The following is a 27,787-nucleotide window of genomic DNA, read 5'->3' as shown; positions in this document are numbered from 1 at the left end:
TGTATTTTCTTCCCCACCTAGAAGAGGGTTTGCGTCTCCAGGCTCAAATTAGGCATCTTGAATAAATGATGAATAAATGAGAGAACGAATGAATGAACAAATACTCGCTCTGTGCTCCTCTTAGGGACTCGGATGCCCCACTCCTTGGCCCAGACTTTCCAGGCCAGAGTGAAGGGCTCCCACCAGGGTTTCCTTTAGGGTCCTGAGGGGTTGGCATCTGCCCCACCCCCCTCCAGTCTGGTTGAAATGTCAAGGTCAAGGGGTGCCTTCTGGCAGTCAAGGGGGAGCCTGGGAGGGGCAGAGCAGGGATTTGCATCCACCCAGGCAAAGGGCATCAAGCCAAGTCATCTGATGAGAGACTGCAGTGGGGCGGGGGGTGTGTGGGCGGCCGGCCCGTCCTCGGATCAGCTGCGTTCTCTGCCCGCCCCCTCTGACTCATGCTGACAACTTTCTTCCTGCCCCTGGCCACCTCTCTGCCCACTTGCTTCCTCAGTACCCTGGTCCAGCTCTTCCTGCAGCGGCCCAAGAGCTCAGAGCTCCTCGTCTGACCTTCTAGTCATGACCAGGACCAGGGCAGCGCTCCTCCTGTTCACAGGTGAGCCTGGGCCCCAGTGAAGTAGGGTTGGGGACCCAGGCCCAAGGGGGCCAGGGCCCTGAACTGGGGGCTCAGGCTGGGGCCTTAGGATCATGGGTAGGAAGAGAGACTGAGTCAAGCATGAGGGGGAGGCTGGCACATAGGGTTTGAGATTTGGAGTTTGTGGAGGAGAGGATATTGATGAACCAATTTTGGGGGAGTTCCAGAGATGCTGGAAGAGACGCCAGTTGTCTCGACACTCCAGAGATTTTCAAAATAGATAGAACGTGCCAAACTTGTGCTCTGTGGACAGAATGCTCTGGTACCCAGGTTTTCCTGGAGTCTCTCTCATAGCACTTGAGGGGCACGTTGGGGAAAGATCCTTTTTAGAGCCTGGGTACTGCTCTGCAGAAACGGAGAACTGAAACTCGATAGCGGATGGTGGGCAAGCGGCCTCCCTGGACCCTGGGAAGGAGACCCAGGCACCCCGGGCATCAGGCTCAGAGGGGAGATTGGGGTGCTGGGGCAAGGGGTAGAGGGTGGCCAGGCAGGAGGAAGACCCTTCTCCAAAGCTCTCTTCCCACCTCTTTCCCAGCCTTAGCAACTTCTCTGGGTTTCAATTTGGACACAGAGGAGCTGACAGCCTTCCGTGTGGACAGCGCTGGGTTTGGAGACAGCGTGGTCCAGTATGCCAACTCCTGGTGAGGCCCAGGTGGTGCTGGCCTTCGGCTCCATCCATCCTCTCCCTGCTCAGGGCCGCGTGCCCCTGGCCCTGCCCTGTTATTTGCAAACTCTCCTCTCTGTCTGGTGTAGCGACTGCCCTGGCTAATGAAGATTTGCCCTGAAAGCAGGCGCAGCCTCACAGCTAACATTTACAGAGCAGTAAGTGCAGTGCCAGGCTCATCATAGGTGGACGCTGACTGAGTCCACACGACAACCTGTGAGTAGGAATCAGTCGTGCAACAAACACTTACTTGTTTTTTCTTTCTTTTTTTTCTATACATTTAAAAATACAGAGAGGCAGGGTCTCACTATGTTGCCTGCGTTGGTCTCAAACTCCTGCGCTCAAGCGATCCTCCCACCCCAGCCTCCCAAAGTGCTGGGATTCCAGGTGTGAGCCACCACACCCAGACTCAACAAATATTTATTGTCTCCATACGCCAGAGAATCCAACAGACAGAAATCCCTTCCACGTGGAATTTAAATGATGAAAATCCATCTTGCAGATGAGGAAGCTGAGGTTTAGAGAGGGAACGCAAACTCGCCGGAGCGGCAGCTGTGCCGCAGCGTCCATACTCTCACCTGAAGTGTCCTTTGGCTCCTCGCAGGGTGGTGGTTGGAGCCCCGCAAGAGAGAACAGCTGCCAACCAAACGGGCGGCCTCTACCAGTGCGGCTACAGCACCGGTGCCTGTGAGCCCATTGGCCTGCAGGGTGAGTCGCCGCCCCTCCTGGGACCCAGGGCAGGGCTACCAGGTTCCCCAGCTCCAGGGGCCCGTGGGACTCACGGGAGTTTCACTTCCAACTTTTGCTGTGTCTGAGACCCTCACCCTCAGACATGCTTCCTGGCCTCTTAAGGCCTCCCTGCTCATCACACCCCTGCAGCTCTGTCAAAACCCGACAGCTCCCTTCACCATCAGACCTTGTCTCCCAGGTGGAGGTGACCCCTGCCCAGCTCTTCCACAGCCTTCTCTGTACCCCTGAAAGTGACCATGCACATATCTGTCCCCGCAGTCCCCCCGGAGGCCGTGAACATGTCCCTGGGCCTGTCCCTGGCGGCTACCACCAGCCCCCCCCAGCTGCTGGTGAGTGGCCCTGGGGCACAGGATGCCTCTGAGGGAGGGAGGAGCCGGGGCCACAGGGGCTGGGAGTCTCTTGTAGGGTGGAGGTGCCGGAATGCGAGGGTGGGAGGGAGCAGGAGCAGCCCCCCAGCAGCCTGCTGTGTCCCCAGGCCTGCGGCCCCACCGTGCACCACGGGTGTGGGAGGAACATGTACCTGACTGGACGCTGCTTCCTCCTGGCCCCCACCCAGCTCACCCGGAGGCTCCCGGCGTCCGGGCAGGGTGAGTGTCGGGACCACCAAGTCTTTGAGGAGCTCACGCACATCCAATTGGGGGTGCGGTGGGCTAGAGACAGTCTTGCCAGACTGGATCAGAAAGAAGGATCTGGAAAAAGAGTTACCACGTGTTGCAGTGGTTCCCGACGCTGCTGCCCGCACACCCTGCCTGTTCCTGGCACGCCGCCGGACCTTTCCTGTGACCTTAACCTCTCCAAGCATCTGTTTCTTCATCTGTTGGGTGGGGAGAATAACACACCCAGCACTGAAGTAACATAGGATGATTCATGGCCAGGGGCTAGCACAGCAGCTAGCACTAGGCGACGGCCCCATGAAGGCCAGCTGCTGTTATTTTTAGAGAAGAGGATCTATTTTCATCCAGTGGGTCCTGGGATATGACCAATTGGTTTGTGCAGTAGTTTAGGAAAGGTCAGTGAAAGTGCAGTGTGAGCAACGTGTGTGTGTGTGCACGCATGTGTGTATACATATGCATGTGTATACATGTGTGCGCGCACACATGTACATGCATGTGTGCGCACGTGTGTGTGTGTGTGCGTGTGCACATGCAGGTTGAGACGCAGGGCCTGGCTTCCCTGGTGCTGATGGGGAAGAAAGACAAGGAAGCGGAACAGCGGGCTTTTCAGACCTGGCAGGCTGAGGCCACCCCTTGGTTTCACATTTGCTCTCAAGCCCTTGGTGAGACTGACATCTGGTTGCAAATAGGGTGCACCTTCCAGCACCTCCGTGGGTCCAGACTCCATCCACAGGGGCCTGGGCACTCATCAGAATGCCCAGGACACCTGTCTCTCTGGTGGAGGCCTCTGGGGCAGAGGGGATGCTGAGACGTCACATGGAAGGGGGTCTCCTCTCCAGGTGCTGTAAGAGCGTCCTCTTCTCAGGACAGACGCTGCCTTCACACAGGAGGGGAGTGGGGGCCTGTATTTAAGCTGAGAACAGAACAGGTCCAGTGTGTGGCTGTTGCCTGTGATGATTTGTTTCAAATATTAACAATCAAGGCAGGAGGGTCGTTTGAGGCCTGGAGTTTGAGACCAGCCTGGGCAACATAGTGAGACTTCATCTCTACAAAAAAGAAATATAAAATACAAAGTAGCTGGGCATGGTGTTACATACATATAGTGCCAACTACTGGGGAGGCTGAGGCAGGAGAATCGCTTGAGCTCAGGAGTTGGAGGCTGTAGGGAGCTATGATCGCACCACTGCACTCCAGCCTGGGTGACAGTGAGATTCCGTCTCAATTAAAAAAAAAAAAATTAACAAAACTACCATTCAGCACTGAACAGTGAGGACAAACACTGGCCAGGAACTGGTGCCAGTTTGTATCATTGCTGGATGGAGTGACATTGAGGGAGGAAGGAGGAATGGGTCTAGGGAGGGGCACAGATATCCAGGGTGGAGGGGGAAGCCCTCTGCTTCCTACCATCCGAATTGGAGAAATCTTCCTGTTTTGTTTTTTTTTTCTTCTTTTTTTTTTCGAGAGTCTTACTCTGTCACTGAGGCTGGAGTGTAGTGGTACAATCACAGCTCACTGCAGCCTCCAACTCCTGGGCTCAAGTGATCCTCCCACCTCAGCCTTCAGAGTAGCTGGAACCACAGAGAAGAGCCACCAAGCCCAGCTGATTTTTAACAATGTTTAGTAGATGTGAGATCTCGCTATGTTGTCCAGGCTGATCTTGAAATCCTGGGCTCAAGCAATTCTCCTGCCTAGGCCTCCCAAAGTGCTTGGATTACAGGTGTAAGCCACTGCACCCGGTCTGACCTTCACTTTTTTTTATCGATAGGGCTGGCTGCGCAGGGGTGAGCAGCTTCATCACAGACTTTTTTTTTTTTTTTTTTTTTTGAGGTGGAACCTCACTCTGTTGCCAGGCTGGAGTGCTGTGGCACGATCTTGGCTCACTGCAGCCTCCACCTCCCAGGTTCAAGCAATTCTGCCTCAGCCACCCATGTAGTTGGGACCACAGGTGCATGCCACCACACCCAGCTAATTTTTGTATTTTTAGTAGAGATGGGGTTTCACCATGTTGGCCAGGATGGTCTCGATCTCCTGACCTCATGATCCGCCCACCTCGGCCTCCCAAAGTACTGGGATTACAGGTGTCAGCCACTGCGCCCGGCATATCACAGCCTCTTTATGCAACTTTAAGAGAATGAAGGGCCTTGTTCCAGGCAGGGAGTTAGGGAAGTCCTGCCCCCGATGAGGAAAGGACCCAGGGTATGGAGTCTGACTCCCATCGCCAGACTAGGGGCTTAGGGGAGGAAGAGTTTTGGGAGAGTGAGCTCTTGTGGCCAAGAGGCCACAGTCCTGGGCTTTGGGAGTGTCTCTTGGAGGATCGGTGCCACCTCCTTCCCCAGAGTGCCCAAGACAGGAGCTGGACATTGTGTTCCTGATTGATGGCTCGGGCAGCATCTCCTCTGGCAACTTTGCCAAGATGATGAACTTCGTGAGAGCTGTGATAAACCAGTTCCAGAGACCCAGCACCCAGGTGTGCCTTTGGGGCAGGGAGGCTGCTGGGGGGCAGGTGCTTGGATCCTGGTGAAATGGCCTCAGCCCCGGCCCTGTGTGCTTCTTCCAGTTTTCCCTGATGCAGTTCTCCAGTAAATTCGACATACACTTCACTTTCGAGGAATTCAGGCGCACCTCAAACCCCCTCGACCTGTTGGCTTCTGTTCACCAGCTGACAGGGTTCACACACACGGCCACTGCCATCCAAAAAGTCGTGTGAGTCCTGACTTCTTCCAGGCACAGTCCCAAAGCACCCAGGTCTTCCCTTGGGCCTCATCTGTCTCCACGAGAAGGGGACAGGCAGGGACTGAAATCCAGCCCGTGATACCCTTGCCAAGCTTGGGCCTCTGGGTGGGACTAGGACCTCCCAAAGGAAAAGGCATCTTCTCATTTTCACAAGGGCACCAGGGGCTAGTGTGGTTTTGTTCACAGGCCTCCAAGGTCTCTTCTTTCCTGATAGGCGCGAATTGTTCCAGGCCTCACATGGGGCCCGTGGGGATGCCACCAAAATTCTCATTGTCATCACTGATGGGAGGAAAGAAGGCGACAGCCTGGATTATAAGGATGTCATCCCCATGGCTGATGCAGCAGGCATCACCCGCTATGCAATTGGGGTAGGGCATGGGACGGCTTCCCCCTTCTCCCAACGGCTTCCTCTCAGGGCAACTTCCCTTTCTATTTATTTTCTTTTCTCTTTGAGACAGGGTCTTGCTCCATCCCTCAGGCAGTGGTGCAATCCTAGCTCACTGCAGCCTCAAACTCCTGGGCTCCAGTCATCCTTCCACCCCAGCCTCCCCAGTAGCTGGGACCACTGGCGTGTGCCATCAAACCTGGCTATTTTTTTATTTTTTTTGGTTGAGTTGGGGTCTTGCTATGTTGCCCAGGCTGGTCTCAAATTCCTGGCCTCAAGCAATTCTACCACCTTGGCTTCCCAAAGCTCAGGGATTACAGGCATGAACCACTGCCAACAACATGCCTTTCAAGGATAGAAACATCAGCTCTCTCGGCTCTTACTGCCTTCAGGATGAAAACTCTGCCCCAGACTGGAGACCATGATCCTTTCTCCTAAACTCCCTGATGCCGTCCGGGCCTCGTGTTTCTCCTGTGTCCACGGGTGTGATCATGTTGATCTTGTGGGGTTATTGGAGGATGTTGCACCCAGTGCACACAGGAACATTCGATTTATTATTTTTACTGAGTTGATCTTTTTTGGAGACAGGTTGGATCAGCTTTTCAAAACAGAAACTCTTGGAAAGAATTAAATGACATTGCATCGAAGCCCTCCCAGGAACACATATTTAAAGTGGAGGACTTTGATGCTCTGAAAGATATTCAAAACCAGCTCAAGGAGAAGATCTTTGCCATTGAAGGTGAGTCTGAAGGGAGCTCTTAGCTTGGGGACTCCTCAGTCATAACACCTTTCCACTTAGAACTCAAGGCTCCGCGAAACAGGTAGACAGCAGCCCAGTTCTCCTGCTTTCCCGGGACCCCGATAGCCACGTCCGTCAGCTTGTCCCCATTGATGTCCCCGAGCACTGTCAGAGCCGCCCCAAAGTGGCCCCAGGGATGGCCCTGCCCCCCACAGAAAATGATCTCACACCACCACCGGCTCCACTGCAGGCCCAGCCCAGGAGACCCTTCCACCCACACTGGGACCTACCCAACCCATGTCCCACCAGCCACTCACTCCCCTGGGCAAGGGGCACGCGGACTCCTGGCCCCCTCGGGTCTGCTCGTAGACCCGTGGGGGGCCCTGATGAGGACCAGATCGGTGCTGCCATCGCTGTTCACATCCATGGAGCAGAGGGGGGGCCCTGAAGTTGGAGCTGATCTGGAGGGCAGAGCCTGTTCCCTGTCATAGGCATCAGCCCTCCCTGGGCCTCCAGTCTTAGCTTCTCCTAAAGCTGAAGTGTTCTTGGACCTGGCAAAGCCCGTCTCCCTCCCTGGCACTCGAGTGTCACACCTTCCCCCAGGTACGGAGACCACAAGCAGCAGCTCTTTCGAATTGGAGATGGCGCAGGAGGGCTTCAGCGCTGTGTTCACGCCTGTGAGTGGAGCCCCTTAGGCCGATGATGTGCGGTGAGGGGAGGCGGGAGCAGGGAAGGCCAGGGTGGGTGTCAGGTGGGTAAGGGGCGCGGGCGGCAGGCGCGTCTCTTGTACACGCTGTCTTCCTGCTCCGGCCTCTGCCCAGCCCTGGAATTCTTTCCTCCCAGGATGGCCCCATTCTGGGGGCTGTGGGGAGCTTCACCTGGTCTGGAGGTGCCTTCCTGTACCCCCCAAATATGAACCCCACCTTCATCAACATGTCTCAGGAGAATGTGGACATGAGGGATTCTTACCTGGGTGAGAAACAACCAGGGTTTGGGGACAGGTGGGAGATGAGCTGCCTGGGGTGGGGTCCAGGGTTCTGAGGAGGGGAGATGGGGGCTGCGCTGCCTGGGGTGGGGTCCAGGGTTCTGAGGAGGGGAGATGGGGGCTGCGCTGCCTGGGGTGGGGTCCAGGGTTCTGAGGAGGGGAGATGGAGGCTGCGCTGCCTGGGGTGGGGTCCAGGGTTCTGAGGAGGGGAGATGGGGGCTGCGCTGCCTGGGGTGGGGTCCAGGGTTCTGAGGAGGGGAGATGGGGGCTGCGCTGCCTGGGGTGGGGTCCAGGGTTCTGAGGAGGGGAGATGGGGGCTGCGCTGCCTGAGGTGGGGGTCCAGGGTTCTGGGTGGGGGGAATGGGGGCCTTTGTGCTGAGACCTGGGCCCCTCAGGTTACTCCACCGAGCTGGCTCTCTGGAAAGGGGTGCAGAACCTGGTCCTGGGGGCCCCCCGCTACCAGCACACCGGGAAGGCTGCCATCTTCACCCAGGTGTCCGGGCAATGGAGGCTGAAGGCCGAAGTCACGGGGACGCAGGTTGGGCGTGACAGGAGCCAGAGGGGAAGATGAGGGTGGGGGCAGTGGCCGGGGCCGGGGAGAGGATGGAGGGGCTTTGGGGGGCTTGGGGGAGGTCCTGGTACCTGAGGAGAGGTGGGACCTGCCCACAGGGCTGCCTCTGGCGGGGACAGGCAGCATGACCCAGGCTCTGCCCTCCAGATTGGTTCCTACTTCGGGGCCTCCCTCTGCTCTGTGGATGTGGACGGCGATGGCAGCACTGACCTGATCCTCATCGGGGCCCCCCATTACTACGAGCAGACCCGAGGGGGCCAGGTGTCCGTGTGTCCCTTGCCCAGGGGGGTGAGTGGCCGATGGGACCTGGGCTGGGTGGGGTCCGGTGTGGGTGGAGGGGTTGCCTGGGTTGGGCCTGGCACTGCTTTCATTTTGCAGTGGAGAAGGTGGTGGTGTGATGCTGTTCTCCACGGGGAGCAGGGCCACCCCTGGGGTCGCTTTGGGGCGGCTCTGACAGTGCTGGGGGATGTGAATGGGGACAAGCTGACGGACGTGGTCATCGGGGCCCCAGGAGAGGAAGAGAACCAGGGTGCTGTCTACCTGTTTCATGGAGCCTTGGGACCTAGCATCGGCCCCTCCCACAGCCAGGTGAGGCCGTGTCCCGCTTCTGTCATTAGAGCAGCCTCCTCCTTGCCTCTCCCGCTCTGTCATACAGGAAAACTGTCCCTTTTTACCTTTTCCTACCTCCCTTGCCCAGCTCTGAGCACCTTGTAGCAGTAGTACAGTCTCAGCTCACTGCAACCACCGCCTCCCAGGTTCAAGTGATTCTCTGCCTCAGCCTCCGGAGTAGCTGGAATTATAGGCATGCACCACCATGTCCGGTGAATTTTTTGTATTTTAGTAGAGATAGGCTTTTGTCATGTTGGCTAGGCTGGTCTTGAACTCCTGACCTCAGGTGATCCACCTGTCTCAGCCTCCCAAAGTGCTGGGATTATAGGCGTGAGCCACCACGCCCAGCCCCTTGCCAGTTTTACAAGGCACACAGATGAGGCACAGAAAACCCATTTTACAGATGGAATGTGGGACACTGGGAAGACAAGAGCCTTGGTTTGCCAGAGGTTCAGAGTGGGTCCGGGATGGTGAAGGGTGCTCCGGCCTCTTGACCTCTAACCCGGCATGCAGTCTCCGGGCTCCTTGCTGCTCACCACTTAGGTCCAGTCATTTCAACCTACGCTTCCACTCGCTCCTCGCCTCCCTGGATGCTACATGATTTTATTCCCTTCCTGCCATCAAGGTCCCACCATATACCCATCCCTGCAGCCGCCCTCCACCCAAGGGAGCAGGGTTCCCTGAGAACAAGGGCTGCTTTCCTTGGCAAAAGTCAAGAAAGCCCTGTTAAAAAATAGGCAAAGGGGCCGCTCCAGGTGGCTCACATCTGTAATTCCAACACTTTGGGAGGCTGAGGCAGGAGGATCACTTGAGGCCAGGAGTTTCAGGCCAGCCTGGGCAACATAGGGAGATCTCATCTCTAGAAAATATTTTAAAAATTAGGCAGGCATCGTGGTGCTGTAGTAACTGTAGTCCCAATTACTCGGGAGGCTGAGGTGGGATGATCACTTGAGCCCAGGAGGTTGAGGCTGCAGTGAGCTATGATTGTGTCACTTCACTTTAGCCCAGGTGAAAGAGCAAAACCCTGTGTCAAAAAAAAAAAAAAAAAAAAAAAAAAAAAAAAGATTTGAATAGGAACAGATATTTCTCCAAAGAAGAGGTACAAGGGGCCAATGAGTGCATAAAATGATTCTCAACATCATCGGTCATCAGAAATCAAAACTATAATGAAATGCCACTTCTCACCTACTAGAATGACTAGAAACAAAGACGGATAATGACAGGTGTTGGTGAGGATTGGGAGAACCGAACATCCTCCGGCACTGCTAGGGATGATGTAAATCCACGCAGCTGCTTTGGAAATCAGTCTAGCAGATCCTCAAAACATTAAACATAGGCTGGGCACAGTGGCTCACACCTGTAATCCCAGCACTTTGGGAGGCCGAGGCAGGTGGATCGCCTGAGGCCAGGAGTTCAAGACCAGCCTGGCCAACACAGTGAAACCCCATCTCTATTAAAAATACAAAAAAAAAAAAAAAAAATTACCTGGGCATGGTGGTGGGTGCCTGTAATCCCAGCTACTCGGGAGGCTGAGACAGGAGACTTGATTGAAGCTGGGAGGTGGAGGTTGTGGTGAGCCGAGATTGCGGCACTGCACTCCAGCCTGGGCAACAAGAACAAAACTCCGTCTCAAACAAACAAACAAACAAACAAAAAGTTAAACGTAGAGTTGCCATGTGATCTGGCAATTCCACCTATAAAACATGCTAAGTGAGGGAAGCCAGACACAGAAGGCCACATGTATTCAGGCCAAATGTCCAGAACAGGCAAATCTGTAGAAACAGAAAGTAGATGAGCAGTTTCACAGGGCTGGGTGTGGGGGGAAGTCAGGGGCATGAGGGTGACTGCGAATGGGTATGGAGTCTCTTTTTGGGGTAGTGGAAATGTTCTAAAATTGATTGTGGTAGTGGTTTCACAACTCTGTAAACATACCAAAAACCACTAAGTCATGTACTTTAAAGGGGTGAGTTTTGTGCTATGTGGTCTATAGCTCAAAAAAGTTGTTACCAAAAAGAAAAAAGTGGCAGGGAAGGTCCCTGCAGTTCTGTCACACACCAGCTGTGTGATCTTTGACAGGAGATCACACACTGTCTTTGTGCTCAGTTTTCTCGTTGGTAAAATGGTGATACTAATAGAACTAACCTTACTGGACTGCTGCTGTGAGGATTAAATGAGTTAGTATGCATGAAGTGCTTATCACAGTGCCTGGCACACAATAGGTGTCATGTTCTTATAATCTGTTTTAATTATCATTAAGATAGTTTAACAACTGGCCAGGCGCAGTGGCTCCCACCTGTAATCCCAGCACTTTGGGAGGTCGAGGCAGGCAGATCACTTGAGGTCAGGAGTTCCAGACCAGCCTGGCCAATGTGGGGAAACCCCGTCCCTACCAAAAATACAAAAATTAGCTGTGCGTGGTGGCGCATGCCTGTAATCCCAGCTACTCGGGAGGCTGAGGCAAGAAAATGGCTCGAACCCAGGAGTCGGAGGTTGCAGTAAGCTGAGATTACGCCACTGCACTCCAGGCTGGGTGCCAGAGTGAGGCTCCATCTCAAAACAAATACACAAAAAAGACATAGTTTAACAACTGAAGGGGAATCTAAAGAAGAGGGTGAAAGACGGTTGAGAATCACAAGGGCCCACATGTTGTCGTGAAACCACGAACAGTTCGTACCAACTCCCATGACCCATCACACACAGGCATACCTTGTTTTATGCGCTTTGCAGATACTGCATTCTTTACACGTTGAAGGTGTGCAGCGACCCTGCGCTGAGCAAGTCTATCGGTGCTGTTTTCCCAGCTGCACGCACTCACTTTGTGTCTCTGTTACGTCTGGTAATTCTCACGATGTCTCAAACTTTTTGAAATGATCATGTCCGTGATGGTGAGCTGTGATCAGTGATCTTCGATGTTACTATTGTCCTTGTTTTGGGGCACCATGAACCATGTCCATATACGAAGGCAAACTTCATGAATGTGTGTGTTCTGACTGCTCCACCACCGATAGCTCCCTTGTCTCTCTCTCCCTCTCCTCTGGCCTCCCTATTCCCATTCCCTGCAGTGCAACAATATTGAAATTAAGCCAAATAATAACTCGACAATGGTCTTTAAGTGTTCAAGTGAAAGGAAGAGTCACATGTCTCTCACTATTTATTTACTGAGGCAGGGTCTCGCTCTGTCACCCAGGCTGGAGTACACTGGTGTGATCTCGGCTCACTGAAACTTCCCCCTCTGGGGTTCAAGTGATTCTCCTGCCTCAGCCTCTTGAGTAGCTGGCATTACAGGTGCGTGCCACCCTGCCTGGCTAATTTTTGTATTTTTAGTAGAGATGGGGTTTCGCCTTGTTGGCCTGGCTAGTCTCAAACTCCTGAGTTTAAGCGATCTGCCTGCCTTGCCCTCCCAAAGCACTGGGATCACAGACGTGAGCCACCATGTCTGGCCACATATTTCACATGTTAGATCAAAACCTAGAAATGATTAAGCTTGGTGAAGAAGCCATGTCAAAAGCCAAGACGGACTGAAGGCCTTTTGCACCAAACAGCCAAATTCTGAATGCAAAACAAAAGTTATTGAAGGAAATTAAGAGTGCTACTCCAGTGAACATAGGAATGATAAGAAAGTGAAACAGCCTAATTGCTATTACGAAGGAAGTTTTGAGTGCTCTGGATAGAAGATCAAACCAGCCACAATATTCCCTTAAGCCAAAGCCAAATCCAGAGCAAGGTCCAAATGCTCTTCAGTTCTATGAAGGCTGAGAGAGGTCAGGAAGCTACAGAAGAAAAGCTGGAAGTCAGCAGAGGTGGAAGTCAGCAGGGTTCATGAGGTTTAAGGAAAGAAGCAATCTCCATAACATAAAAGTACGAGGTGAAGCAGCAAGTACAGATGGAGAAGGTGCAACAAGTTCTCCAGAAGATCTCTGATGAAGGTGGCTACACTCAACAACAGGTTTTCAATGTAGATGAGACGACCTTCGATGGAAGAAGATGCCATCTAGAACTTTCAGAGAAGTCAATGTCTGGCTTCAAAGCTTCAAAGGACAGGCTGACTCTTGTTAGAGGCTAATGCCACTGGTAGGACTTCAAGTTGTAGTCAGTGCTCATTTACCATTTGGAAAATTCCAGGGCCCCAAAGAATGATGCTAAATCCACCCTTCTGTGCTCTAGAAATGGAGCAAAGCCAGGGAGACAGCACATCTGTTTACAGCATGGTTGAGTAAGTGTTTTAAACCCATTCTGGAGACCTGCTGCTCAGAAAAATAGATTTCTTTCCAAAGTTTGCTACTTATTGACAATACACCTGGTCACCCAAGAGCTCTGATGGAGATGTTCATGGAGATTAGTGTTGTTTCCATGCCTGCAAACCCAACATCCATTCTGCAGTCCATGGACCAAGGAGTAATTTTGACTTTCAAGTCTCATTATTTCAGAAATACATTTCATAAGGCTATAGCTGCCATACATAGTGATTCTTCTGACGGATCTGGGCAAAGTCAATTGAAAACCTTCTGGAAAAAATTCACCACTTTAGATGCCATTAAGAACATTCATGATTCACGAGAGGGGGTCAAAATATCAACATTAACAAGAGTTTGGGAGAAGCTGATTCCGATTCTCGTGGATGACTTTGAGTGGTTCTAGACTTCAGGGGAGGAAGTGACTGCGGATGTGGTGGAAATAGAGAACCAGAATTAGAAGATGGAGCCTAAATTGCTGCAGTTTCATGATGAAACTTGCACAGATGAGGACCTGCTTCTTACGGATGAGGAAATAAAGTGTTTTTTTTTTTTTTTCACATGGAATCTATTCCTGGTGAAGATGCTATGAAAATTGTTGAAATGACAACACAAGATTAAGAATATTACATAAACAGGCCGGGCACAGTGGCTCACCTCTGTAATCCGAGCACTTTGGGAAGCAGAGGTGGGCAGATCACCTGAGGTCGGGAATTTGAGACCAGCCTGGCCAACATAGGGAAACCTCATTTCTACTAAAAAAATTAGCTGGGTGTGGTGGCGGTTGTCTGTAATCCCAGCTACTCAGGAGGCTGAGGCAGGAGAATCACTTGAACCTGGGAGGCGAAGGTTGCAGTGAGCCGAGATCACGCCACTGCACTCCAGCAACAGAGTGAAAGTGTGTCTCAAAAAAAAAAAAAAAAAAAAAAAGAATATTATATAAACGTAGTCGATAAATGAGCACAGAATCTGAGAGGATTGACTCCAACTTTCAAAGAAGCTCTACTGTGGGTAAAATGTTATCAACCAGCAACCCATGCTCCAGAGAAATTTCATGAAAGGAAGAGTCCATCCGGGCAGCAAACTTCCTCACTCTCTTATTTTAGGAAATTGCCATAACCTCCCCAACCTCCAGGAGTTGCCACTGTGATCAGTCAACCGTGTCACCGTGTCACCATCAGCAAGACCCTCCATAGGCAAAAAGATTATGCCTTGCTAAAGGCTTAAATGATCGTTAGCATTTTTTACCAATCTAATTTTTTTATTTTTATTTTTGAACTTTTATTTTAGCTTTAGAGGGGGTACACCTACCCTTTCTAGACTCCCTCAGTAACTGGTAAATTTCTCTTTTTATTTTGTTATTATTCTTTTTTCTTTTCTTTTTCTTTTTTAAGTTTTTATTTTTTAGAGACAGAGTCTCATTGTGTCCCTCAGGCTGGAGTGCAGTGGCGCAATCACAGCTGACTGCAGCCTCGAACTCCTGGGCTCAAGAGATCCTCCTGCCAAAGCCTCCTGAGTAGCTGGGACCACAGGCACAAGCCAGTGTGCCGGGCTCATTATTATTACTTTTTTTTTTTTTTCGAGACAGAGTCTTGCTCTGTCACCAAGGCTGGAGTGCAGTGGCGCCATCTCCACTCACTGCAACCTCCTCCTCCCGGGTTCAAGTGATTCTCCTGCCTCAGCCTCCTGAGAAGCTTGGATTGCAGGTGTGTGCCATCATGTCTGGCTAATTTTTGTATATTTAGTAGAAACGGGGTATCATCATGCTGGCCAGGCTGGTCTGGAACTCCTGACCTCAGGTGATCCACCCGCCTCGGCCTCCCAGTGTTGGGATTACAGGCGTGAGCCACCGCGTCCACCCATTATTATTACTTTTAATGCCTGCCAGTTCCATTGGTGCACAGAGATTTAAAGGGCAGATTCTTCCAGGGAGCGGGCATAACATGAGCACTGGGAATGAAGGTGATAGGTTCTACAGGGGAGGCAGTGCCCGGGAGGGTGGATCTGCGTGTGGCTGCGACCACTCCCTACTCCACCCCAGCTTTTTCTGTCCTTTGAAGAGACAGAGTGACAGCAAGAAACAAAAAGGGGACTTGGGCCTGGGGTCGGAGCGTCTGGTGTTAGGTCTGGAGTCGGCCTCTTAAAGGCTACATGGAGTTGGCACGGTCCCCAACCTCTCTCCTGCATCTTTGCAACCAGGGAGGTGAGGCTGGATGAGCTCCAAGGTCCCTTTCAGCCTTAATACTCATTGTGATACATTATTGACTGCTGGCCGTATTCTGGGTGCTGTTCTAAGAACTGTAGGAATTCCTCTCCTGCGCACGGCTAAACTCTGAGCTAATAGTATCATTATGTGAAAGATGAGGAAACAGAGGCACATAAAGATTGAGTCCTTGCCCACAGCCTCATGGCTCATAGGTGGAGGAGTCAGAATTGGAACTAGAGACTGATTGAATGAATGACACTTGGGTCACCAGGACACCCTTCCGATCTCCACTCCTACATCTGTTTCTTAGCAATCATCTCCCAACTCCTACCTCCTCTTTTCAGGTTCTTCTTGGTGACATCTGTTCACAACCCACCCCTTCTCTCCCTTTCCCACGGTCCTACCTCCATATTCCCCTTGTTACTTATTTCCAACTTCTTCCCCCACCTTCCAGCTTGATTCACCCTTTTCTCTTCTGGCCAGCGGATCGCCGGCTCCCAGCTCTCCCCCAGGCTGCAGTATTTTGGGCAGGCACTCAGCGGGGGTCAAGACCTCACTCAGGATGGACTGGTGGACCTAGCTGTGGGGGCCCGGGGCCAGGCGCTCCTGCTCAGGTGAGAGCAGCCTTTCTCGGACGCTCCCCGGGTGGTCCTAGGTCCAGATGAGGGTGCCCACCCCCACCCCACCCCACATGGTGCTCCCAGGAGCCAAGGGCCTGTCCTCAGCTCGGTGCTCTGCCCGCAGGACGAGACCTGTGCTCTGGGTGCAGGTGAGCATTCAGTTCAAACCTGCGGAGATCCCCAGGTCTGCATTTGAGTGTCGCGAGCAGATGGTCTCTGACCAGATCCTGGGACAGTCCAGCATCTGCCTTTACATTGACAAACGTTCCAAGAACCTGCTTGGGAGCCGTGAGTCCCTCCCCTCCAACCCAGGACACCCTGACCTCTGGGGTCCCCCAGCCCCAGACGCCTTTCTCCCACCCTGCCCGTTGTCCACCCAAGGAGTTCCTGTCTCTCTCAACGCCGTTTCTGTGACCGCCTACAGATGACCTCCAAAGCTCTCTGACCGTGGACCTGGCTCTCGACCCTGGCCGCCTGAGTCCCCGTGCCACCTTCCAGGAAACAAAGAACCGGAGTCTGAGCCGAGTCCAAGTCCTCGGGCTGGAGACATACTGTGAAACCTTCACCCTGCTGCTCCCGGTGCGTCTGGGCACGAACATGGGTGGCGGCCGCGCTGGGGCTGGCAGAAGGCAGGGCAGGGAGAGAACAGGCTGCGTTCCAGCCTCCCTGTGGCTCAGCCCAGCGCAGGACCAGGCATGAAGGAGGTGCTTACTTACTGCATAGCCAGTGAGTGAGTGAGCGAGCGAACAAGTGATGAGATCGGCTGCAACTGCCAGGGGCCACACGGTTGGATTTCAGGAAAGAGAATCCGGCAGCCTGAGAGAGCTCTGCGGCTTCCGGCTGGGCTTTTTTTCAGGCACTCACTGGACACGCATTTATCGAGCTGCTCCTGGGAGATAGGCCCTGCCCTGGGGGCCAGGCGCATAGCGGTGGCCAAAACAGTCATTGCTGATCGGGAGGTCTGTGGGGAGGAGAAAAAAAAAACAAAGACAAAGCAGGGGAGAGAACAGAGAGGGTGTCAGGGAGGCCTCCTGAAGGCGGTGATGCTAAGCAGGCCCTGAAGGAAGCGGAAGCCGCGTGGGAGCTGGGCAGGGGCAGGGACAGGATGAGAACTGCGGGTGGGGCCGAGCGCAGCTCTGCACAGCGCTCCCCTCACCCTCCGCTCTTCCCCACGCCCATCCCCCAGACCTGCGTGGAGGACTCTGTGACCCCCATCACCTTGCGTCTGAACTTCACGCTGGTGGGCGAGCCCCTCCCTGCCTTCAGAAACCTGCGGCCTATGCTGGCCGCCGATGCTCAGAGATACTTCATGGCCTCCGTGAGTCCTGGCGCTGGGGTCTCCCAGAGAGGGCGCACAGCGTGGGGCCTGGATCTCGGAGAAAACCCCCCCGTTGCCTTCCCACGCAGCTCCCCTTTGAGAAGAACTGTGGAGCCGACCATATCTGCCAGGACGATCTCGGCATCTCCTTCAGCTTCCCAGGGTGAGCGCCCCCACCTTAGACCTGCCCTACTGCCCCAGCCTCCTTCCTGGAATCTGGAACTCCTGTCTCTGGCTATCCCTAACATTGTCTCATCCTATACTCAAAACCCAGGTGTCCTGGCTGGGCACAGTGGTTCACGCCTATAATCCCAGCACTTTGGGAGGCCAAGGCGGGAAGATCTTTTGAGGCCAGGAGTTAGGGATCAGCCTGGGCAACAGAGTGAGATCCCATTTCTACAAAAACAAAACAAAAAAACAGCAACAACAAAAGATCAGCTGAGTAGAGCATGTCTATAGTCCCAGTTACTTAGGAGGCTGAAGCTTAAGGATTGTTTGAACTCTGGAGTTGGAGGTTATAGTGAGCCATGATCACACCACTGCACTCTAGCCTGGGTGAAAGATCAGGACTGCGTCTCTTTAAAAAAAAAAAAAAGAGAAGAAGAAGAACCCAGGTGTCCTGTCCCCTGTCTATCTCCCACATCCCCACCCACCCCATTTTATCCCAGACCATTTCTAGCCTCAGTCACAGAATTATCTTCTCCTTCCACACCCCTGATACCCAGCCTGAAGACCCTGCTGGTGGGGAGTAACCTGGAGTTGAACGCAGAAGTGATGGTGTGGAATGACGGGGAAGACTCCTACGGAACCACCATCACCTTCTCCCACCCGGCAGGACTGTCCTACCGCCACGTGGCAGAGGGCCAGGTGCTCCCTCTGGGAAAGGAGGAGGAGGTTGGGCTGGGCACTAGTGTAGATTCCTGTGCGGTTCAGAGCCTGGGCTGGGCTTGGAGGTGGTAGTGCCATCTGGGGCACGCCTCCACTCGTGTGGTGTTCAACTTTGGGCATCGCAGTTTAAGGACACTGACTATCAGGAATGATTTCCTGAGAGGCCACTAATGTGGAGACAGAGGGGACCCTGCCCAAATGTCTTTCTATTCCTTGTTATATCAATACTCCTCTTTTGAAGGAAAACATATCTCAGCCTTCAAATATTTTAAAACACTGTTCTGTAGAAGCAAGGGGTTGAATTTATTGGTCGCTGTACATTAAGGCTTGGCAACCTTTTTCTATAAAGGGTTAGATAGTAAATATTTCAACTTTGTGGTCCACGTGGTCTGTGTCACAGCTGCTAACCTCTGCTGTTGTGGAATGAAAGCAGCCATTGACATGAATGAGTTTATGAATGAAAATACCTGCGATGCAGTAAAACTTTATGTATAAAAATAACTAGTGGCTGTTGTTTGCCAATCTCTGTTTTAGAATGGAGAACTGGGACCACAGGGAGTCAAAGAGAACCAGATTTTTTAAACAAAAATATTATGGCCAGGACGGTGGCTCACGCTGGTAATCCCAGGACTTTGGGAGGCTGAGGCAGGCAGATCACCTGAGGTCAGGAGTTTGACCAGCCTGGCCAACATGGTGAAACTCCATCTCCACGAAAAATACAAAAATTAGCCGGGCGTGGTGGCGGGCGCCTGTAATCCCAGCTACTGGGGAGGCCCAGGCGGGAGAATTGCTTGAACCCGGGAGGTGGAGGTTGCAGTGCGCCGAGATTGTGCCACTGCACTCCAGCCTGGGCGACAAAGCAAGACTCTGTCTCAAAAAAAAAAAAAAAAAAAAAAAAAAAAAAAAAATGTTATTATGAATAATTTAAAACATTTACAAAAGTAGAAAGTAGTTCAACAAACCTCCCCAAAACTTGTCACCTAGATTCAATAATTAGCAACATTTTGCCACATTTGTTTCATCAATTGTTCCCCTTTGCTAAGGTATTTTCTTTCTTTCTTTCCTTCCTTCCTTCCTTCCTTCCTTCCTTCCTTCCTTCCTTCCTTCCTTCCTTCCTTCCTTCCTTCCTTCTTTCTTTTTGAGATAGGGTCTTGCTCTGTCACACAGGCTGGAGTGCAGTGGCACAATTTCAGCTCACTGTAGCCTCAACGTCCTGGGCTCAAGCAAAAATCCCATCTCAGCCTCCTGAGTAGCTACAACCACATGCACACACACCATACCTGGCTAATTTTTAAATTTTTTGTAGAGTTGGGATCTTACCGTGCTGTCCAAGCTGGTCTCTTTAACTCCTGGGTTCAAGCAATCCTCCCATCTCAGCCTCCCAAAGTGTTGGAGTTACAGACATGAGCCACTGTGCCTGACAGGCTAAAGTATTTTAAAACAAATCTCAGACATGGGGGTCATTGTACTCCTCCTTATTCACTCTGCTATGGTTTGTGTGCATCACCCAAAGTTCACGTGTTAGACACTTAATTCCCAATACAACAGTGTTGAAAGGTGAAACCTTTAAAAGGTGATTAGGTTATGAGGGCTTTGCCCTCATGAATGGATGAGTACTATTATCTCCAGAGTAGATTAGTCATTTCAGGAGTGGGTTGGTCGGTCTTTCTTTCTTTCTTTCTTTCTTTCTTTCTTTCTTTCTTTCTTTCTTTCTTTCTTTTTTTCTTTCTTTCTTTCTTTCTTTCTTTTTCTTTCTTTCTTTCTTTCTTTCTTTCTTTCTTTCTTTCTTTCTTTCTTTCTTTCTTTCTTTTTCTTTCTTTCTTCTTTCTTTTTTTGATGGGGTCTTGCTCTGTTGTCCAGGCTGGGGTGCAATGGCATGATCTTGGCTCACTGCAGCCTCTGCCTCCCGAGTTCAAGCAATTCTTGTGTCTCAGCCTCCCGAGTAGCTGGGATTACAGGTGCCCACCCCCACACCCAGCTAAGTTTTGCATTTTTACTAGGGATGGGGTTTCACCATGTTGGGCAGTCTGGTCTTGAACTCCTGACCTCAAGTGATCCACCTGCCTTGGCCTCCCAAAGTACTAGGATTACAGGCGTGAGCCATGGAGCCTGGCTCAGGAGTGAGTTTCTAATTAAAGGATAAGTTTGGCCCCCTTTCCCTCTCACTCTCACATGTACTGTCTTGCTCTTCTGCCTTCTGCTGTGAGATGATGCAACACAAAGACCCTCACCAGATACTGGTGCCATGTTCTTGGACTTCCCAGCCTCCAGAACCACAAAGCTTCTATTGATACACTAACTAGTTTGTGGTAATCTGTTACAGCAGCAGGGAACAGACAAAGACACACTCTATAGTTCTGAACAATGAGGACATCTTATATGACCTCAACACCATTATCACACCCAGTGAAATAAGTGATTCCTTGGTATTAAGATCATAGTCAAAATTCTGTAATTGTCTCAAAAATATCTTTTTACTTCTGGTCTATTTGAACCAAAATTCAACCTAGGTCCACATATGATGTTTGGTTGTTATTTCTGCTGTCTCTCTTAGTCTAATATTCCTAACGGAAGTGCATTTTGATTAATGTATAAAAGAACGCACCAGGAAGGGCCATCTCTTGCATGTGAGGGGTGATCCCTGTCAATGAAAGTGCTCCTAGACATATCAACCAAATGTAATGTGTGGACCTTTGTTGAATATTGCTTTTAACAAATGAGCTGTAAAATAACATTTTTGGAGACAATCTAAGAAAATAGAACATAACCAATATTGGTATATTAAGGAGTAATTGTTAATTTTGTTGGCATTTGGTGATTTGTTGGATCTTGTGGTTATGTTTAAAATACCCTTATCTGTTGGTGGTATACACTGAAGTATTTCCAGATGAAACACTATGATGTTCGGAATGTGCTTTAAAGTGTTCAGAAAGAGAACATACTAGAAGCAAGAGTAGAAAAATGTTGGTTACTTAAAATCAGTGATGCCTGTATGGGAATTGATTTTCCAGTCTCTCTATTTTTGAATGTGTTTCAAAATTTCCATAATAAGAGGCCTTTAAAATAACAATAAAAAGGTGAACATTTTAATACAGTTGAGATTTCTACTTTGGAAGAAAGTTTGACCAGATAGCTGTGGGGGAGCTTTTAAAAACATAACCTTGGCTGGACATGGTGGCTTATACCTGTAATCCTAGTGTTTTGGGGGCCAAGGTGGGAGAATGGCTTGAGGCCAGGAGTTCAAGACCAGCCTCGGCAACATAGTGAGATCCCATCTATAAAAAAAATGTTAAAAAAATTACCCAGGCATGGTGGTGTGTGCCTGTACTCAGCTACTCAGGAGGCTGAGGTGAGAGGATGGCTTGAGGTCAGGAGTTTGAGGCTGCAGTGAGCTGTGATTGCATCACTGCTCTCTAGCCTAGGTGACACAGTGAGACCTGGTCTCAAAAAACAAACAAACAAACAAAAACATAAGCTTAAGGCGGGCTCCAGGAAGCTTCATCGCTACTTCATGGCGTGTCTTTGGAATGTTGTTATATTAGGTTGGTGCAAAAGTAATTGTGGTTTTTGCCATTGCTTTCAGTTTCAACTAATATTCGCCTACTTTTTCTCATGCCTAGAAACAGGGGCAGCTGCGTTCCCTGCGCCTGACATGTGACAGCGCCCCAGTTGGAAGCCAGGGCACCTGGACTACCAGCTGCAGAATCAACCACCTCATCTTCCGTGGTGGCGCCCAGGTCAGCCTGGCTTCTGTCCCCTTGCCGCTCCCCTGCCCCACCCTGTCTTTACTGCTCTGTGACCTCTCAGTTCCTTTTCCTCAGATCACCTTCTTGGCTACCTTTGACGTCTCCCCCAAGGCTGTCCTGGGAGACCGGCTGCTTCTGACAGCCAATGTAAGCAGGTGAGCCTGGCCAGGCCAGGGGCAGTGCCCCTCATCTCCAGCCTCACACCCCATTCTCCTCCTCTGGGGCCTTTGGCAACTGGGTCTCTCCTCTTTCTCCAGTGAGAACAACACCCCCAGGACGAACAAGACCACCTTCCAGCTGGCGCTCCCGCTGAAGTATGCCGTCTACACTGTGGCTAGCAGGTCAGCAGGTACCCCACCGCAGGAAAAAGGGTTCTTCTCTCTGACCCGGATGGGGGTGATTCTTGCCCCCTGCAGCAACTGAACATGAGATGTGGTAGGTTTTGTGTGGTGGATAATACTGCCAGCAGCACTTACCAGTCAACACATTTGTTTTGTTTTGGTTTTTGTTTCCTTTTATCTTTGATTCAATTTTTATTATTATTATTGTTTTTAGAGACAGAGTTTTCTCTTGTTTCCCAGGCTGGAGTGCAATGGCACGATCTCGGCTCACTGCAAACTCTGCCTCCCGGGTTCAAGTGATTCTTCTGCCTCCGCCTCCTGAGTAGCTGGGATTACAGGTGCACGCCACCACACCCAGTTAATTTTTGAATTTTTAGTAGAGACGGGGTTTCACCATGTTGGCTAGAATGGTCTCCAACACCTGACCTCAGGTGATCCACCTGCCTCGGTCTCCCAAAGTGATGGGATTACAGGCATGAGCCACCATACCCAGCCTATTTTCTAAATTTTTATTTCAACTTTGATGTTAGATTGGGGGGTACCTGTACAGATTTGTTACATGGGAATATTGCATGATGCTGAGGTTTGGGGTACAAATCCCACCACTCTGGTAGTGAACATGGAACCCGATAGGTAGTTTTTCAGCCCATGCCCCTCCCTGCACCCTCCAGTCCACAGTGTCTATTGTTTCCATCTTTGTGTCCATGTTTGCTCAGTGCTTACCTCCCACGTGTAAGTGAGAACATGCGGTATTTACTTTTCTGTTCCTGCGCTAATTTGCTTAGGATTATGGACTCCAGCTCCATCCATGTTACTGCAGAGGACATGATTTCATTCTCTTCGTGGCTGCATAGTATTCCGTGGGTGTATATGCCCCATGTATATGTACATTTTCCTTATCCCACGGATGGGCATCTAGGCTGATTCCATGTCTTCGCTATTGTGAATAGCACAGCAGTGAACATATGAGTGCATGTCTCTTTTTGGTAGAATGATTTATTTTGGGAAAGGGGGGATATATCCACTAATGAGATTGCTCGGTCAAATGGTAGCTCTGTGTTTAAGTTTGTTGAGAAATGTCCAAACTACTTTCCACAGTAGCTGAACTAATTTACTTTCCCACCAATAGTGTGTAAGGGTTCCTTTTTCTCTGCAGCCTCATCAGCATCTGCTGTTTTTGACTTTTTAATAATATTCACTCTGACTGGTGTGAGATGGTTTCTCATTTTGGTTGATTTGCATTTCTCTGATGATTAGTGATGCTGAGCATTTTTTCATACATTTTTTGGCCATGTATAATGTTCTGTTTTTTTACTTTTTTGTTAATGTTTTATTACTGAAACACCATATATATTCTTTTGAGAAGTGTCTATTGGTATCCTTTGCCCTTTTTTTTTTTTTTTTTTTTTTTTTTTGAGACAGAGTCTTGCTCTGTTACCCAGGCTGGAGTGCAGTGGCGTGATCTTGGGTCACTGCAACCTCTGCCTCCCAAGTTCAAGTTCAAGTGATTCTTCTGCCTCAGCCTCTGGAGTAGCTGGGATTACAGGCATGCACCACCACGCTCAGCTAATTTTTGTATTTTTAGTGGAGACAGGGTTTCATCATGTTGGCCAGGCTGGTTTCAAACTCCTGACCTCAAGTGATCCATCCACTCCGGCCTCCCAAGGTGCTGGGATTATGGGCATGAGCTAACATATCAAGTGTTTATTGTGGGCTAGTTATGATAATAATTGTAATGTTATTATCATTATATCCCAGTTTTAATAGAGGTTACTGAAGCCTTTCTCAAAAGCACCAAGATTCTCTTGGCTTCCCCAGGAGATACGAGACATGTCCCTACCTTTGATGTTCTTCTAAGCCTCACTGGGGAGCAAAGTTATCCTGGTCCAAGCCCGAATTCCATCTAGGGCCACTATGGTTCTGTATTGCAGGGGCGCAGGGGATGTGCGTTTCTGAGATGGGGCTAGGACCCCTTGTAAGGAGAGGCCTCAGTTAACACGGAAGCGTCCACAGCATCGAGGGGCCCTTGGCATCTGGACTGGACATTTCTTCTTGTTCTGGGAATACACTTGTATCCTGCAGGGCTTTTAGAAGCCCCTCTTCCTCTTCCCAGTACCCTTGGGGAAGGATAGGGACAGATGACCTGCCTGCCACAGAGGTTGTATGTCAGGGAGAAGCTGGATAAAAATATAGGGCTGGCTGGGTGTGGTGGCTCACACCTGTAATTCCAGCACTTTGGGAGGCTGAGGCGGGTGGATCATCTGAGGTCAGGAGTTTGAGACTAGCCTGGCTATGGCCAACATGGAGAAACCCCATCTCTGCTAAAATACAAAATTGGCCGGGAGTGGTGGCAGGCACTTGTAATCCCAGCTACTTGGGAGGCTGAGGCATGAGAATCGCTTGAACCCGGGAGGTGGAAGTTGCAGTGAGCCGAGATTGCACCATTGCACTCCAGCCCGGGCGACAAGAGTGAAACTCCATCTCAAAAAAAAAAAAAAAAAAAAAAAAAAAAAAAAAAAAGGCCTTGAAATGCTGCCAGAGAAGATGAGATAAGGTGTTTGAAACTAAAAGGTCAAGTGTTTCAGCAGACACCTTCCTTCAGCCAATGCCTTCCTCAAATTTGCTATGTGCCAGGCATGGTGCTGCGGTTATTTTCCACACATTCATTTGACATTCATCGATGATTTACTGAGCCCCCATTACCTGTGATCAAAACCAGACACGAACCCTCGCCCTTGTGGGGTGTGCCTTGCTGGATGTTCTCCTGTGCCTGGTGTTTCCCACTCTCACCTGCACCTGCACGCGTGGAGGCTCCCAGCCAGGTGCATGCTCTGAGCTGGTGTGCTGGGGTGTGCCCCAGGCTCTCATACCCCTTAGCGGGGGACCCACAGGCAGGCCCCACCTCCTCTAGGCATGTGTGGTCCACAGCTCAGCCACACACAGCAGATGTGACTCTGTGGGTTGGGGCACAGGGAGTGCCAGGTTGGGGCATTTTGCGGGGAGGCCGAGGTGAGAGGATCGCTTGAGGCTGGGAGTTCAGGATCAGCCTGAGCAACATAGTGAGACCCCATCTCTACAAAAAATTGGCAGAGGAGGAATGAGGTTTCAGAGTAGGCGTAGTGGGCTGGCATTTGGACTATACAGGTGCCGGAAGAGTGAAGCAGTGAGGCAGTGGTGAGACCGGCCACCCGTTGGGGGTCCCAGCTGCCCACTGGGTCTCCAGGCTTGTGCCCAAAACGGGCTCAGGAGGTGTTAAACTGAGACTTCATAAAGAGTCTGCTGTGGCCCCTCCCTCACCTCCGAGCCCCAGGCCTGGAAAAACCAAGGAAATGGGAGAAAAGGGCCCCCAGGGAGGCATGTGGGGGACTGGGAAGGGGCAATGCTCAGTAGCATTTCGTCAACAGTGTCAGCCTGGGTCACCCCAACCCTGTGCTGTGTCCCACAGAGCCCTGGGATCCTACATCCCCACAAAGGGCTGGAAGGAAAGCAGAGGGGCAGGCCCTGGCCCCTGCTCTCCTGTGGTCAGTGGCAGAGCTGTCTGCTCCATTCATTGCACCGACTACCCAGCCCCACTGGCAGCCTCTTCTGCAGGCAGCTATGAGCTCTTTGCACTCATTTTTTTTTAAGAGCCAGGGTCTTGCTCTGTTGCCCAGTCTGGAGCGCAGTGATGTGATCACAGCTCACAGCAGCCTTGAACTGCTCTTGGGCTCAAGCGAGCCTCCCACCTCAGCCTCCCAAGTAGTTGAAACTAAAGATGTGTGCCACCATGCCTGGCTAATTTAAAAAATTGTTTTGTAGAGACAGGGTCTCACTATGTTGCCCAGGTTGATCCTGAACCCTGGCCTCAAGTGATCCTCCCACCTCGACCTCCCAAAGTACTGGGATTGCAGGTGTGAGCCACTGTACTCAGCCAATTAGCACTTGTGTGAAGTGCAGTGGCACCATCTCTGCTCACTGTAACCTCTGCCTCCTGGCTGCAAGCAATTCTTGTGCCTCAGTCTCCCAAGTAGCTGGGATTACAAGCACCCGCCACCACACCTGGCTAATTTTCGTATTTTTAGTAGAGATGGGGTTTCTCCATGTTGGCCAGGCTGATCTTGAACTTCTGACCTCAGGTGATCCGCCTGTCTCAGCCTGTCAAAGTGCTGGGATTATAGGCGTGAGCCACCGTGCCTGGCCTCTAAACTCTCTCTCTCTCTCTTTATTTTTTTTGAGAAAGAGTCTTGCTGTGTCATGCAGTGGCATGATCTCAGCTCACTGCAACCTCTGTCTCCCGGGCTCAAACAATTCTCTTGCCTCAGCCTCCCGAGTAGCTGGGAATACAGGCGCACACCACCACGCCCGGCTAATTTTTGTATTTTTAATAGAGACAGGGTTTCGCCATGTTGGCCAGGGTGATCTCGAACTCCTGATCTCAGGTGATCCCCCCCATTTCAGCATCTCCAAGTGCTGGGATTACAGGCATGAGCCACCGCGCTTGGCCTCTAAACTCTCTTTTAACCGAACTCAGCCACAGCCCTCATTCCAGGACACACCAAGGCCCCACCGACCACCTGTCCTCTCATGGTCTAGCCAACGCCTTCTGCAGATGCCCTGTGGTAGTTCACATCCACCTATGCCTCTTCTCTCTCCAGCCACGAACAATCCACCAAGTACCTCAACTTCTCAGACTCTGAGGAGAAGGAGAACCATGTGGCCGTGCACCGATACCAGGCAGGTGGTGGAGACGCAGGAGCCTGGGCTGGGGTGGGAGGCTGGGAGCCGGAGACTGGGGAGGGATGTGGGCTTTGGCGTGGGCTCTGCCCTCAGCGCCCTCTGTGCAGGTTAATAACCTGGGACAGAGGGACCTGCCTGTCAGCATCAACTTCTGGGTGCCTGTGGAGCTGAACCAGGAGGCTGTGTGGATGGAGGTGGAGGTCTCCCAGCCCCAGGTACCCAAGGACTGCATGTGGCTCCTCCACGAATGCCCTTTCTACCTGGATTCCTTGTGCCCCATGTGAGTCTCTGACGTCCAAGCTGAGACACTTGTTCTCTGCATTTTCCCCAGAACCCATCCCTTCGGTGCTCCTCAGAGAAAATTGCACCCCCAGCGTCTGACTTCCTGGCACACATTCAGAAGAATCCCGTGCTGGTGAGGAGGGCTCTGGGCCGGCCCTCACTGTAGGCCACACATCAGAGGAGTTTGACCCAGGCGTTCATATTCCACATCCATCCTGCTGAAGTACCCTCTTGCATTCGGATGTGGCCACTGCCCTCAAATCACACTGTGTAATGCTGCCTCCCACCTTCACACTCATCTTTCTCAGCCCCATGCTATGTATCTGCCCCCAGGACTGCTCCATTGCTGGCTGCCTGCGGTTCCGCTGTGACATCCCCTCCTTCAGCGTCCAGGAGGAGCTGGATTTCACCCTGAAGGGCAACCTCAGTTTTGGTTGGGTCCGCCAGGTGTGTGGGCGCAATGACAGAGCCCATGCCCCAGACTCAGGCGGGACCTGGCGTGTCTGTGCCCATCTGCAAGCCAGGGCATCCCTGGAGCTCTGAGCCTCCCCCAGAGCCAGTTCCACAGGTTTCCCCCAACCCCTTTGCAGACATCACAGAAGAAGGTGTCGGTTGTGAGTGTGGCTGAAATTACGTTCGACACATCCGTGTACTCCCAGCTTCCAGGACAGGAGGCATTTATGAGAGCTCAGGTAGAGACCATGTCGGGGGCAGCGACCAGGCTGGACAGAGGGCCCCTAGGGCTACATCCGCG

At 51.5% G+C, this 27,787-nt stretch overlaps 2 protein-coding genes across 3 annotated transcripts in view; one reads left to right on the top strand and one right to left on the bottom strand.

The window, feature by feature from the left end:
• Window positions 1–27,787, bottom strand: part of VKORC1 (vitamin K epoxide reductase complex subunit 1) — a 502,856-nt gene that overhangs the window by 291,001 nt on the left and 184,068 nt on the right. The window lies entirely within an intron of this gene.
• ITGAX (integrin subunit alpha X) lies at window positions 392–27,360 on the top strand. 2 transcript variants are annotated; one of them, XM_050773455.1, is made up of 25 exons: window positions 394–595; window positions 1,170–1,275; window positions 1,903–2,006; window positions 2,307–2,377; window positions 2,524–2,635; window positions 4,999–5,129; window positions 5,220–5,365; window positions 5,610–5,763; window positions 6,369–6,519; window positions 7,123–7,196; window positions 7,363–7,492; window positions 7,900–8,042; window positions 8,223–8,363; window positions 8,454–8,663; window positions 15,606–15,736; window positions 15,867–16,030; window positions 16,167–16,321; window positions 16,929–17,060; window positions 17,150–17,223; window positions 17,786–17,927; window positions 21,569–21,685; window positions 21,770–21,849; window positions 21,952–22,035; window positions 26,670–26,966; window positions 27,083–27,360. In XM_050773455.1, exons 1-24 carry the CDS (start codon window positions 559–561, stop codon window positions 26,920–26,922), a joined length of 3,042 nt encoding a protein of 1,013 aa, XP_050629412.1. In that variant the 5' UTR covers window positions 394–558; the 3' UTR covers window positions 26,923–26,966; window positions 27,083–27,360. The 2 variants fall into 2 exon arrangements, with proteins under 2 accessions (XP_050629413.1, XP_050629412.1); XM_050773456.1 differs by lacking the exons at window positions 17,786–17,927; window positions 21,770–21,849; window positions 21,952–22,035; window positions 26,670–26,966; window positions 27,083–27,360 and having other exon boundaries at window positions 392–595; window positions 21,569–21,679.

The sequence above is a fragment of the Macaca thibetana genome, chromosome 20 (assembly GCF_024542745.1).
Source record: "Macaca thibetana thibetana isolate TM-01 chromosome 20, ASM2454274v1, whole genome shotgun sequence".
Classification (NCBI taxonomy): Eukaryota; Metazoa; Chordata; class Mammalia; order Primates; family Cercopithecidae; genus Macaca; species Macaca thibetana.
This window is presented reverse-complemented; position numbering and strand designations above follow the sequence as displayed.

Coding starts and splice junctions, on each gene's coding strand:
- ITGAX (XM_050773455.1), top strand. CDS start 559: ATGACCAGGACCAGGGCAGCGCTCCTCCTGTTCACAG. Junction 5,366..5,609: donor ACTGCCATCCAAAAAGTCGT/GTGAGTCCTGAC, acceptor CTTTCCTGATAG/GCGCGAATTGTTCCAGGCCT. Junction 7,493..7,899: donor CATGAGGGATTCTTACCTGG/GTGAGAAACAAC, acceptor TGGGCCCCTCAG/GTTACTCCACCGAGCTGGCT.